The 13,002-nt window shown below is 38.1% G+C and overlaps 2 protein-coding genes across 8 annotated transcripts; one reads left to right on the top strand and one right to left on the bottom strand.

Moving 5' to 3' along the window:
- The first annotated feature begins 3,746 nt into the window (after positions 1–3,746).
- LOC121771124 (uncharacterized protein At2g02148-like) lies at positions 3,747–8,420 on the top strand. The gene is given in 9 exon segments (XM_042167910.1): positions 3,747–3,868; positions 4,207–4,330; positions 4,414–4,752; positions 5,180–5,342; positions 5,971–6,038; positions 6,041–6,090; positions 6,186–6,251; positions 6,848–7,048; positions 8,276–8,420. Coding segments are annotated over 8 exon segments (1,107 nt in total). The 5' UTR covers positions 3,747–3,868; positions 4,207–4,212; the 3' UTR covers positions 8,378–8,420.
- A 188-nt stretch (positions 8,421–8,608) lies between these two features.
- Positions 8,609–12,133, bottom strand: LOC121770678 (putative Myb family transcription factor At1g14600). 7 transcript variants are annotated; one of them, XM_042167439.1, is made up of 7 exons: positions 11,937–12,133; positions 11,536–11,774; positions 11,368–11,444; positions 11,258–11,294; positions 10,872–10,965; positions 10,571–10,748; positions 8,609–8,856 (listed from the first exon to the last, which is right to left on the bottom strand). In XM_042167439.1, exons 2-7 carry the CDS (start codon positions 11,663–11,665, stop codon positions 8,641–8,643), a joined length of 732 nt encoding a protein of 243 aa, XP_042023373.1. In that variant the 5' UTR covers positions 11,666–11,774; positions 11,937–12,133; the 3' UTR covers positions 8,609–8,640. The 7 variants fall into 7 exon arrangements, with proteins under 7 accessions (XP_042023373.1, XP_042023374.1, XP_042023377.1 ...); XM_042167440.1 differs by having other exon boundaries at positions 11,536–11,771; XM_042167443.1 differs by lacking the exon at positions 11,937–12,133 and having other exon boundaries at positions 11,410–11,444; positions 11,536–11,858.
- Positions 12,134–13,002: the final 869 nt, after the last annotated feature.

Here is a 13,002-nt window from a genome sequence, read left to right as displayed (position 1 = left end):
CCCGATTTGCATTCCCCAGAGACCAATAAATTCCAGTATGTACCCCACACAGAAAAAACCTTACAGATTACACCCCAAATGTTTGAAAAATTCGAAAACTCACCTTCCATTCCCTGTAAAAATTCTTTTGATGCCTTAGCCTTTTCATCCGTGTCACAAACAGATCCAAAAGACAGCCAGTGGATTTTTGACTGCGGGGCCACTGACACCATGTCATTCGATGCTTCAGATTTTTTGAATATCTCAAAATCTAATAAGTCCTATGTCCAAACAGCCAGTGGGGATCTAGCCCGGGTCCAAGGGGCCGGCACAATCAATATTTCGCCTACTCTACGTCTTTCCAACTGTCTTTTTGTCCCGTCATTATCACATAAGCTCCTATCTATCAGTCATGTGACGAAGGAGCTCCATTGTAAATTACTAATGCAACCGAAATTTTGCATGTTACAGGATATCAAGACGGGGACGATAGTTGGGCGTGGCACTGAGCGACGAGGACTGTACTATGTGGACGAGATAGCCCAACAGAGTGTGGCGATGCTGACTCACGGACTGACAGACAGGCAGGCTTGGCTTTGGCATCGTCGGTTAGGACATCCGTCTATAGGATATCTTCGCATGCTTTATCCTAAGTTAGTTAATTCTATGCACTCTTTTACTTGTGAAACTTGTCTGTTAGCCAAAAGCCACAGGCACACCTTTAAGTTGAACAATACGAGAATGAATAAACCATTTGCTTTAATACATTCTGATGTGTGGGGCCCTGCTCCTGTTAGTGGGGGTCAAGGTTCTCGATATTTTGTGTTGTTCATTGATGATTACTCACGTATGACTTGGATATATTTCTTGAAACATAAATCTGAAGTTTTTGATAAATTCACCCAATTCTATGCCCTAGTCCAAACCCAGTATAACCAAACAATTCAGATCTTGCGGTCAGATAACGGGGGGGAATTTGTCAACAAAAAAATGCAAGACTTCTTTCGGAAAAATGGATTAGTTCATCAGACATCTTGTGCGTACACTCCAGAACAGAATGGAGTAGCCGAAAGGAAAAATAGGTATATACTTGAAATTACTAGAGCCCTTTTAATCGAGTCCAGAATACCCAAATCATGTTGGCCTGAAGCCATTGCTACGGCCGTCTACCTTATAAACCGATTACCTACAGGGACTCTAGAATTCAAATCACCCTTAGACCTTTTTTCCACACATTTCGAACTACCTTCTTCCCTATCTCTAGAACCCAGGGTGTTCGGGTGTACTGTCTTCGTGCACATCCCCAAGCAGGACCGTACCAAATTTTCCCCATGTGCTCTCAAATGTGTCTTCCTGGGTTACGGAAAAAACCAGAAAGGGTATAGATGTTACGACCCAACCACTAGAACCATGCATACCACTATGAATTGCGACTTTGTAGAGGATGAGTACTTCTATAGCCAATCTAGTAGTCAGGGGGAGACACAACCTTCGGATAATCATCCAAACAGTGACCTTCTAAATTGGCTACCTACACCCATGCCTTCTGACCCAAGGGAAATCCAATCAGAGGGAGAACCGCAGCCACAACCAAGTCCTGTCACAGACGTCGGTCCAACAGAGGAGGTTAGCGACACCACCGGGCCGTTGATTCCAATAGTGCAGGACGAGGAGCAAAGTGGCGACATCCAAATATCACCCTCGTCACCAAATCCTGAGGTAACTAGTTCACATATTGAGGCATCTTTAGAAAACACTAATCCTGACAGGAACGGTGAAGCTGAAAGTGGAACCAGTGGAGAAAGTGATAATACAGGACTACCGTACGAGTTACCAACTAGGAGTACAAGAGGAGTTCCACCTCGAAGATACTCACCTGAATGGAAAGGAAGAAAGGCCAGATATGCAGTAGCAAATATTGCCCAAGGACAGATGTCAGAAATGGCTCGAGCATTCGAAGCTGCCCTTTATGAGGAGGAAGAAATCCCACAGTCATTCGAAGAAGCGTTAAAACACAAGCATTGGAGAGAGGCCATGAAGAAGGAAATAAATGCCCTCGTCACAAATGGAACATGGGAAAAGTGCACACTACCTAACGGAAAGAAGCCGGTTGGATGTAGATGGATATTCACTATCAAGAGGAGAGCAGATGGTTCAATCGAGAGATATAAGGCGAGACTTGTGGCGAAAGGATACACTCAAGTGTACGGAATAGATTATGAAGAGACCTTCTCCCCTGTTGCAAAGTTGAACACTGTTCGAGCTCTGTTATCTGTGGCAGCGTGTAAAGATTGGCCCCTGCACCAGTTTGACGTCACCAATGCCTTTCTTCATGGAGAGTTGGAAGAAAACAAGGAAGTCTATATGGAAGTCCCGCCTGGTTGCTCGGCAGAATTCGAAGCTGGCCAAGTGTGTCGTCTGAGGAAGACACTATACGGACTCAAGCAATCGCCAAGAGTCTGGTTTGGGAGGTTTTGCCAGGCCATGATTAAACAAGGGTTTAAACAAAGTCAATCAGACCATACACTCTTCACGAAGAAACGAGGAGACAAGATAACCTGCCTAATTATCTATGTGGACGACATGATTATCACGGGAGATGACGGTGAAGAAATTCAAAGCCTAAGAGAGAACCTCTTCAAAGAATTTGCGATGAAAGACCTCGGAGCATTGAAGTATTTCCTTGGAATCGAAGTACTGAGATCTAGACACGGAATATTCCTGAGACAGAAGAAGTATGTCCTGGATCTGTTGGCAGAAACAGGACTATTGGAGTGCAAACCGGCAGAAACTCCTATGATCACAAACCATGGCTTGAAGATGGTAAAAGGAGCCGACCTTACTAATCGAGAACGGTATCAACGGCTGGTAGGTAAGCTTATATACTTATCACACACACGGCCAGATATCACTTATGCAGTTGGTGTCGTCAGTCAGTTCATGCACCAACCACAAACCAACCACATGGAAGCTGCCCTAAGAATCGTTCGATACCTGAAAGGGACGGTAGGCTACGGAGTATTCTTGGCCAAAAGGGAAAACCTTGAGATCGACGGATACACCGACGCTGATTGGGCAAGTAATCCCGTCGATAGAAAGTCTACGGGTGGCTACTTCACCTTTGTTGGGGGCAATCTTGTGACATGGAGGAGCAAGAAGCAGAAAGTGGTAGCCTTATCAAGTGCCGAGGCGGAATTCAGAGGCATTAAAAGTGGACTTATGGAAATCATGTGGCTAAGGAGACTACTGACCGAGATTGGCTACCCACCGACACGAAAGAGCCAATTATTTTGTGACAATAAGGCAGCGATTAGTATCTCAGAGAATCCGGTGCAACACGATAGAACTAAACATGTAGAAGTCGACAGGCACTTCATCAAGGAAAATCTAGAGGCAGGCACCATTGAGTTCCCGTTTGTACGATCCGAAGAACAGTTGGCAGATATCTTGACCAAAGCAGTCCATCCAAAGGCCTTCAAGGAGATTTTGGGCAAGTTGAGTATCGGGGATACCGTTTCTCAACTTGAGGGGGAGTGTCAGAATATATCACGGAAGATATTTCCTCCAAGAAGAGAAGATTAGGGAATGATTAGGGGATAATTTATTGATTCAATCATACAATAGCCTAGAATAGATTGATCTTATATTTATGGTATTTACCATAGTTAAGGGCAAGTTTTACCTATATATTGAAGGCTGTAAATTGTAAGCCATATACACAAGAAATACAAAACACATTCCCTACTCTATTGTGCTCGATTATAATCATCCTTTCACCATCACAATCCACCTCTCTCGATTACCATCTTCAAGACCCAATTCCGGGGATGAAGCCGCCGCCGATCATGTCACCCACGATAACGACGATCGCTCCTCCGCTGTCGCCAGTGTTAGTACTAAACCAGTGGATTTTATTTCTTCAGGTCGTGGTGATGTGACTTATTCCATTCTTGATTTCGTGAAAAGGGACAGTTTATTTCAGTGGGATGCACAATTTAACTTTTATTTTTCAATGATGATAATGTTTAATCTGAATTTTGTTCAAGTGTTCGTGTATATATCAAATTAATGTGGCACTGACAAGATTTTTTATGCTCACTTTATTTATCATAGTATTGAATTGACTTGATGTTATCTGTTTGAATTTGTCTCCATAAGAATGTTTGCTACTTCACGCTGTCATATTACTATACAACATTCTCATTTTTTATTGTTTGAATGATGTAGGACTGCATGCGCGATACTTACCAAAGCTCTTTGCCACTTCACAGCATGGGTGTGGAGGACGAGAGGAGTAGTCTTGAAAATAATGGGTCATCATGTGCTCCCTACTCAAATTTGACAATTGATGGTGAGTGTACCCTATAATTACCATGTATTTGAAGTCATTTTGGATAACCTATTTTCAATCTAACACTGGCACCCTATTACCAGATGTGTCGCCTATTGAAACCGCTAGGGCAAGGTTTATGGACGTCGTCGTGAATCATTTTATTGATCCACATGTTATTGAGATGTCAGATTATGACACTGATTACATGGTGCAGCAACCGTCACAAGAAAGCAAGAGGAAGTCCAAAGAGATTCGATATGAAGGCGATGCACGCTATGCTTTGCCACTGATGTATATTGCTAATCTATATGAAACGCTAGTGAATGAAGTGAACACGAGATTATCATCACTGAGTGGCATCCGCGAGAAGACCATTGGTGTGGCCCTTGAAGCTGCTGGTGGATTGTATAGAAAGCTTGCAAAGAAATTTCCTATAAAAGGTGTGATTTGTTTTACTCCTTATGAGTTAGAATTAACCGAATTTTGAAGTTTCCTTCTGGAAATTTGAGAAGGTGCCAGTTAGTGTATTAAATTCGTTTCCATGCTGCATAGTGTCTTTGGCTTCTCTAGAATTCTTACCTGTCGCATAGATGTACTGGATATATGGAGATTTTTTCAGACTGCAGTTTGAATAGGCCATTTCCTTCCGAGAGTTCAAAAAAAGAGAACATTACTTATGTGAATTAGGAGAGCTGGATACGGAACCGACTCTAAGATGGAATAGTGGATCTATTACGTTTACATGCCTGTTACTCCTATTGCATGGTTTAGTTTGAATGTTTGGAGACTGGCCTTTCTCTCTCAGAGATGGTGAATTATGGAGTTGCTACTCCTGGAAACTGTCTCATGTTGATATTCTACTTGTAGGTACTTGTATTTTTAAGAGAAGGGAGCTAGCGACTTCATTTGAAACAAGATCGAAGTTTCCCGAATTGGTGATACAGGAGGAGAAGCGTGTGCGCTTTGTGGTGGTCAATGGCTTAGCTATCGTTGAAAAACCAACCAAAGTTGGTATTGATGATGCTGAGTGGTATGTTATAAGTTAATTGTTTTATGAAGGGTGGCCGCTCAAATTCTTAAATTGTTTTGAATCCAAAAATCAGGGGAGAGATTGTATGGGGAAGCTGAGTGATATCTCTTGCCCCTGCCTTTAATATGTAATAATTGTCTGGTAGCACCCCAAAAGGAAGTAGCACAGGACAGAGGACTAGACTAACTGAAAATTTTAGATTTTAGAAGAATTTAGTATTTTAATGCATCATGAGAAAAATCATTTGAATATTGATATTTTTAAGGAACTTAGAATTGAATAAAGAAATGGTTTCAATGCATCATGGGAAAAATCATTTGAATATCACAAATAGAACTGAAGCCTGTTTAGTTTGAGTGAAATCATATTTTGTCTACTATGTGAGTATACTGGAACTCTTTACAGTACAAATACATTCATTATGTCATTGTTCGTTAGTTGTGACCGGTATAATTCTACATGAACTTTTTTCAGAAATACTTCTAATGGTTCGAATTGATCTTAGTTTTTGTACTTATTCAGTAGCACATCCTGTTGTCTCAATTTTAAATGTTATACCTAATATTCTGTATGCTTTAAGTATGATGACAGTCACGCTTGACCATCTACTATACAATATCTGACATAGGTTTAAGAGGCTGACTGGACGGAATGAAGTTGCTGTTTTTGCTAGAGACTACAAATTTTATGCTCCAAGGCCTATAGGCGTGCTGTGTCAAATTCTAACTTCAATATGCCTTGTTTGCCTGTAAGCTATACAGAATTCTTTGAGTTAAAATGTTGGTTCTTGGCCTCACCATTTTAATGGTTGTATCAAATTTAAACTCCAAACATACTTTTCAGGCATTCCCTAGTCCTGAAAATTCTTCTTCAGTGGCGACTTCTCAAGGCTATCGAGCAGCAAACGAAGTGAGATATTCTTTATATTGGTAACTGGGGCTGCATTCATTTTTCATGTGACTAGAGTGTGCTGTATGTGCTGTATCATTTCAGTTGTCATGTTAGTGCTTCATTTCATCCTTCTTTTCTATCTGGAGGATGATAAAGAAGCATGATAGTAAAAGTATTTCAGTGAAATCAATTACCATGGATATGATGAATTTGTATTGTTTATTTGCATATACATGTACTGTCTAATTAAAGCTTTAGAAGATTATAAATCAGCCTATTCTTGTAGAGCCTTTGACTGGAAAACCACATGTGGAACAGATGCATCTATCTATTAACCAATGATGAATAGTAATGTTAATGTACTATATCACTCGATGAAAATGTATAAATGAGAATTTCTTTGAGCTTGTACTGTTTTTAGTTCTTCTATTGCCTTCAAATTAATTGCCTATATCTGTCCTTGTATTGGTTTTAATGTCAATTAGAAAAAGACTTTGTCATTGCTTTTTATCTTTATACAGAGATGTTAAAGAACATCTTCATGTTTTTCTTTTCATTTGACCCGTTAGCCAAGGATTAATTATCTGATAATATTGTAAATACATGCACATCAGGCTCAGTTTCATCCTATGCACGAGGGGCATAACAATTCTATCAATCACAGTTCCCATTCGACTCACTATATGCTCAGCCAACAGTGTATTCCCCCACCTCAGTTGCCTGAAATGGTTCACAACCAGCAGCCATCATTGGCCCTCAATCATATAGCTTCTCTACAGTCTCTTGGTCATGTTGGAGGACGTCTGCATGTTATGGTCAGTTTCGTTCTTACTCAACTTTTCTCCACTTTCCACCTAATATTCAATTTTGCAATGGGCTTGTCTCACTTTGGTTTATCTGGATATATGTTTTCTAAGAATGCATCCTCCTTTGTGTGTGTGAGTTGGTAAAGAGGTAATGCGCGAGGCCAAAGGTCTCGATTTGGCCTCGGATTCGAGTCCTCCGTGGCGCAGCCCTTAAAATTCATGCTCATTTACCCATAACAAAATAATGCATTCTCCTCTTGTTGCTACTACAGTCTTTCAACTGTTTTCTAAAACTGATCTAAACCATAGACCATAGAGCTACGCAGGCATTTGGTATTTCTTTCCATAAAAAGTTACACCTTCGACTACTGCCAACCCTATGGTAATAAGATAATTCATACATGTAAACACTTCCTCTAGGTTTCTGTGGTGCCACATGATCCATTCTAGATTTTGGAGAAGTTTTAGAGCATCCACAACCGTGCTCTTGCCAGCGGCACGGTTGTGGGCCCGGGCGGTACTATTCATGCCTGCTCTCTGGCAAGAGCACAACACCCACAACTGTACTCTTCCGCAAGGACGAGCACAATTAATTTAAAATTCAATTAAACAATAACATTTCCATAATATTAAAATTCATTTAAAAACCACAATAAATATTACACATGACAAATAAAATTAAACATTACATAATTAAAATCCTAAAAATGAAAAATTACATAATTAAAATCCTAAAAATTAAAAATTACATAATTAAAATCCATTTGATGTTTTGAGTGAAGGTTGAATGTGTTGATAGTTTGTATAAGAATTATGAATGAGAGATGAATTGATGTGATAAATGAGTGATGAATGTGTGTATTTATAGATGATTTTGGGAAAAAAAATAAAAAAAATCAAAAATTTCAGAAAAAACGGGAAAAAAACGGCCATATTTTTGGGATTTGGAAAATATATTTTTTTTATTTTTTAGCATTATTTATAATTAAATACCGATTTTTTAAAATAAAAAATAAAAATGTTTAAATACAACGGCTATGCCGTTGACGAATGGGAGCGCGACACGTGTGCGTCCGCTGGCATGGACGTGCTCGATACATCGAGCAGCGCTGTGCCAGCGGCGCGAGCGCGGACGGCGGTGGCGACGGACGCCACCGCTGCGCATGCTCTTAGACTACTACTACTATATATGAAGAGCATTACTTGATGTTGGAATTTTCTTTGTTGTGGTTTTAGCCAACAAGTCCGGCAAAGTTCTGCGACGAATGTGGAGTTCCTTATCTCAGGGAGACCTCAAAGTTCTGCTCTGAATGTGGTACCAAGAGGTTAGGCACTTGAGTCTTGAAATGCCCAATCAAAGCGTGTACAAATATTCATTCTTATTGTCTTCTCAACTCCAAATTGCAACTTTATAAATGTTGTGTAACATCAGCAACGTATCCTCATTAGATTTATACGAAGTAGTATATTGGATATTTGGAGCACTGAGTTTTTAACTTGGAAGACATTGTCACATCAAAGGCGAAGACAGTATAAACAACAAATACTTGTGAAATACTAATATAAAAATAAAAGAAAAAGAAAATTTGATTAAAGGAATGTCAAGCAATGGATAGATCAAGGTTAATTCCAGGGAATTCATGGGAAGAAATAGAAGAAATGGCATCACTAATCTCAGTGGTACAAGACACAGACACATTACTTTTCTGAAGGTGATCTGCAATTGGATTATTGGGAGAAGCCAGACACAGAGACAATTCACATCCATCTTCATTCCCACTACTAAACTGCTCCATCTTGCATATCCCCTTCTGCAACTACATTTACACAAAAAAAAAAAAAAATTAATTAAAATATTATGAACTCCCAAATATAGCAAGAACATAGATGAAATGTAAGAATAGATAAGCCCCCCACTATTTCTATATCTATATGTAATACAGATACTCCATCCAGTCCAAATAAAGATTCATCACTTTTGATTACACACCAGTTTTAAGAATTTATTAGGTGAATGTGATGAGCGGATGAAGTTAATGAAGTAAATATTAGTGAAAAGAAAAGCGTTCGTGGTGGAATAATGCCTAGAAAAAAAAAATAATAATAATAGTTAAATCTACATTGTTAATATATGCAATAAAATAGAAAACACTAAAAAACCTAGGGTGCAGTTTTTCCCAACTTACATTAGAGGATTTTTAAAAACACATATATTTTTTAAATTTCAATTTGGTTAAAATTACAACCACCAAATAAGGTTAGCTATAACTTATCCAAAAGTACAAGTCTAAGAGAATAAAGTCCTAAACAGATTGACAAAATACTAGCCTAAGCTAGAGAGTTTAAAAATTTGTACCTAGTGAATTTATTGAAGATGAAGGTATAAATAAATCTTGTACTAATAGATAATGGAAACCATAGGATATAGTAATAGTTTAATTGATGGTCCATTCAAATTAATAATATAGTCGTACGAATTTCAGTGAATTAAATTGGCTACCGAAGACCACCTATTTTTTGAGCATTGGTATTTTTCAGCAGACAAACTGCATGGAGGGGGACAAGGTTAATATATGGCTTATTTATTTCTGCATAATATGAAGGGGGACAAAATCAATGTATTGCACAGTTTTGATTCTGTGATTGAGCTACCTCAAAATGTTCCCCAAAATTTAGTACTCCTATTATTATAATAATAGTATACTTATAAGTTTTGATGCATCTACAATACAATCTTTTTTTAAAATTTCATGTAGTAATACAATATGTTAGTAATATATATACAAAACAAAAAAATCATGGTTTTTGTATCTAACAAGATTATTTAAAAACTCTTAATAAGTTTATCTGTTTCATATATACATGAATATATTTTTTATTTGAATTCATAAACTTTTATAAAGGCATTAACATTCCATTTTGATAGTACAACCAAATTATGAACAACGTCAATAAACTTTGCAATAAATGAAGTATGTAATTTTTAAATCTAATACTGTTACGAGACATATTATACAGAACTTAAAATGAAGTTATGTATTTACTACTAAATTAAAATTTCATGATGTCCAAGTACAATCCATGCAACAAAAGAAACGCAAATTTAACATGTCCAAAAACCCTTCATTGAATCATTAGTGTTTTTTCTTACGTGCGTAATTTTTTTTCGTTTCAATTATCTAATTATTTCAATTATGTTCCAAAATTAATGAATTATTATAATTACTCTTTTTTATAAATTTGTTGAATAAAATTTAAAAAACAAACAAAAAAGGGTAGCTAAAGGAGCAAAAAATGATATAGAATGGCAACAAAAAATAAGATAAAGAAGATTGACCAAAGCTCATAAATAATCTACCAACTTTAGAAATATGCACATATATATGCAAGAAGTCACTCATCCTCAACAACCAAAACCAACTTTGCTGGGTTCATGCACTTTCCCATTTATCAAACGTTTGAATATGAGATAGGGAGAGAGAGAGAGAGAGAGAGAGATAGATAGATAACAATATAGGTCATTGATTATACCTTGAAAAAGTCAGAATGCAGGAGCAGTACATCGGCAGAAGAAGGGTTTTCATTTTGTTTATCTTTTATTATTCCAAGTTTCTCACCCATGTAATCATCATCTCCGTACGGATTCCTTTGGCTGCATTCCTCCACTTTCCCCACTCTCGCTCTACACACCCAACATTTGTAATTATAACTGAAAAGGAACATGTAAAAGCAGATACAGAAATCCAAATCCTTCTTGTTTTTCACTTCTCGAAATCTGAGAGTCTGAGCCCCCTTCATTATTAATTTGCATAGAAAGATAAGAAGAGGTCACCTTTTTGCAGGAGAGAGAAACATCAGCTGGTGTTGTTCATCGCAACAGTGTTTCCTTTGCTGTGAAATGCTCATCTCTGGGAACACATTTGAAACTTGAGACATTATATTGTGTGTATTAGTACAATTAATACTAATAGCAAGCATTATTGAATTAAATGAAATGTGATGATGCACAGAATTAGTAGAATAAATGAGGGTTGTAGTATTCCTTGGATATATGCCATTATTAGGAGACTTGGTGGGAGTTTGTTTCTTCATATGAAATGCCATAAAAATGGGATGTTATTCATAAATGAAGTGGTGACACTCTTCCAATTCCATTTCCATAAAAGATATGTAAGAATTTTATGACTGGTACGATTATTCAACACACACAATACATACCTTGTCTGGAAGCTTCAGTCTTCATGCTTCTGTACATCTATTAAACAAGAAGAAGAGATGAGAAACTAAACTCAAATTCAAGTATCTGCATTAAGATGGTAGAATTGAACCTGTAGATGGCTTTTGACATGAGATATGGTGAGGCCTCTCACCTCCATCAATTGAAGAACCAGTTTAGGTGTTGCTTCTGTAAAAAACACACACAAACCAAAATTAAACTAAATCATAACTAAATTAAATCTCTGTTTCTCTAGAAATTAAGGGGAGGAGTTACGCACTGTCTTGGCCGCCAAGGCGGTCAACGGCGTGGACGAAGCAGTGGTGGAGATCGGGAGTCCATCGCAGGCGAGGAACCTTTGATCTTACGTACTGCCTGACGCCATTATTCCTCCCAATGCCGCTGCCCATTCTGATTGTCGATCGAGGAAATTTGATTTAGTGGCACCTGAGGATTGGGATACTTCAATTGCGACCTGCTTTAATCGAAGGGAACAAAAGGAAGGAATTCTCGCCCCTTCTGACCCCAAACCAGTTTAAATAATCAATTACACTTAAATAGGAGAGAGAGAGAAGGCGTGGAAAAAATAATTAGGGTAGTAGTAGTAGTAGTAGTATTAGTATGCAGCTACAGCTGCAAAATTCCTGCTAGTGAAAGTACTGTGTAGAGAGAGACGTATACCTATCTATGTATATGTATGAATGTATGGAGTGAAGGGGAGGAAATACGGCAAAGCAAAAGGGGAATTGAAAAGAAAAGGAATATCACGAGGCATCTGATCTTCTTCTCCGCACGAAATCATTACCAAAATACAAATACCAACTGCTGCGCTGCAACACTCTGCTGCTCCTTTGACTATTCTCTCTCTCTCTCTACCGTCTTTAATTGCTTTGCCATCATCACTAAACTACACCAATAGTACTAACTTCTCTATTTACATTTCTTCGTTTCTTTAACTACTTTTTGACTTCTTTCTTATTCTCATTCAATTTTATAAAATTTCAGGTAATTTTATGCTAAAAGAAAGCTTATTAAATGTGCATCTATATCTGCATTAGAATTTTCAGGGGAATGATAATCTTTTTCAAGCGGTGAAGGTCTTATTTATAACTATACAAAGTTTATAAATGAAATTCACCACCACCATATCCTAGGGTTTGAAGAAAATAATAATAACAATAGTAATAATAATTTGTTTAGAGCATCTGCAACGGTGGACGGACGGCGTCCGTCTGTCCGTGCCGCTGGCAATGACGAGCTCCGTCGCCGCTGCGCTCGCGCCGATGGCACGGCGCTGCTCGATGCATCGAGCACGTCCGTGCCAGCGAGCAGCTGACGTGCCTCGCAGCGATTGGGCAACGGCATAGCCGTTGCCTTTGAATTTATTTTTTTAATTAAAAATCAGTTTTTAATTAAAAACCAGATTAAAAATAATAAAAAATTATTTTTCCACTTCCCAAAAAAAATATATCCGTTTTTTACCACTTTTAAATTTTTTTTATTCTTTTCCCCCAAAAGTACACATTTTCATCTATAAATGCTCTCACTTTCACACCCAAAAATTCACACCACACTACACAAATCTCATCTTCATTCTCACATATTCATTCTCATCTTCATTCTCCCATATCCATTCTCAATCTTTCTTCCACTCCTACAACATAACAATGTCCGGCCAAGGCAATAACCCCCTGGGCTCCCACGGTTGGAACCCCGAATGGTTCTCTTCACAACCATTTCATAGTCC

Source organism: Salvia splendens, chromosome 16 (assembly GCF_004379255.2).
Source record: "Salvia splendens isolate huo1 chromosome 16, SspV2, whole genome shotgun sequence".
Classification (NCBI taxonomy): Eukaryota; Viridiplantae; Streptophyta; class Magnoliopsida; order Lamiales; family Lamiaceae; genus Salvia; species Salvia splendens.
This window is presented reverse-complemented; position numbering and strand designations above follow the sequence as displayed.

Coding starts and splice junctions, on each gene's coding strand:
- LOC121770678 (XM_042167439.1), bottom strand. CDS start 11,665: ATGGGCAGCGGCATTGGGAGGAATAATGGCGTCAGGCAGTACGTAAGA. Junction 10,966..11,257: donor GACTGAAGCTTCCAGACAAG/GTATGTATTGTG, acceptor TAATGTCTCAAG/TTTCAAATGTGTTCCCAGAG. Junction 10,749..10,871: donor TTTCTCTCTCCTGCAAAAAG/GTGACCTCTTCT, acceptor GTTCCTTTTCAG/TTATAATTACAAATGTTGGG.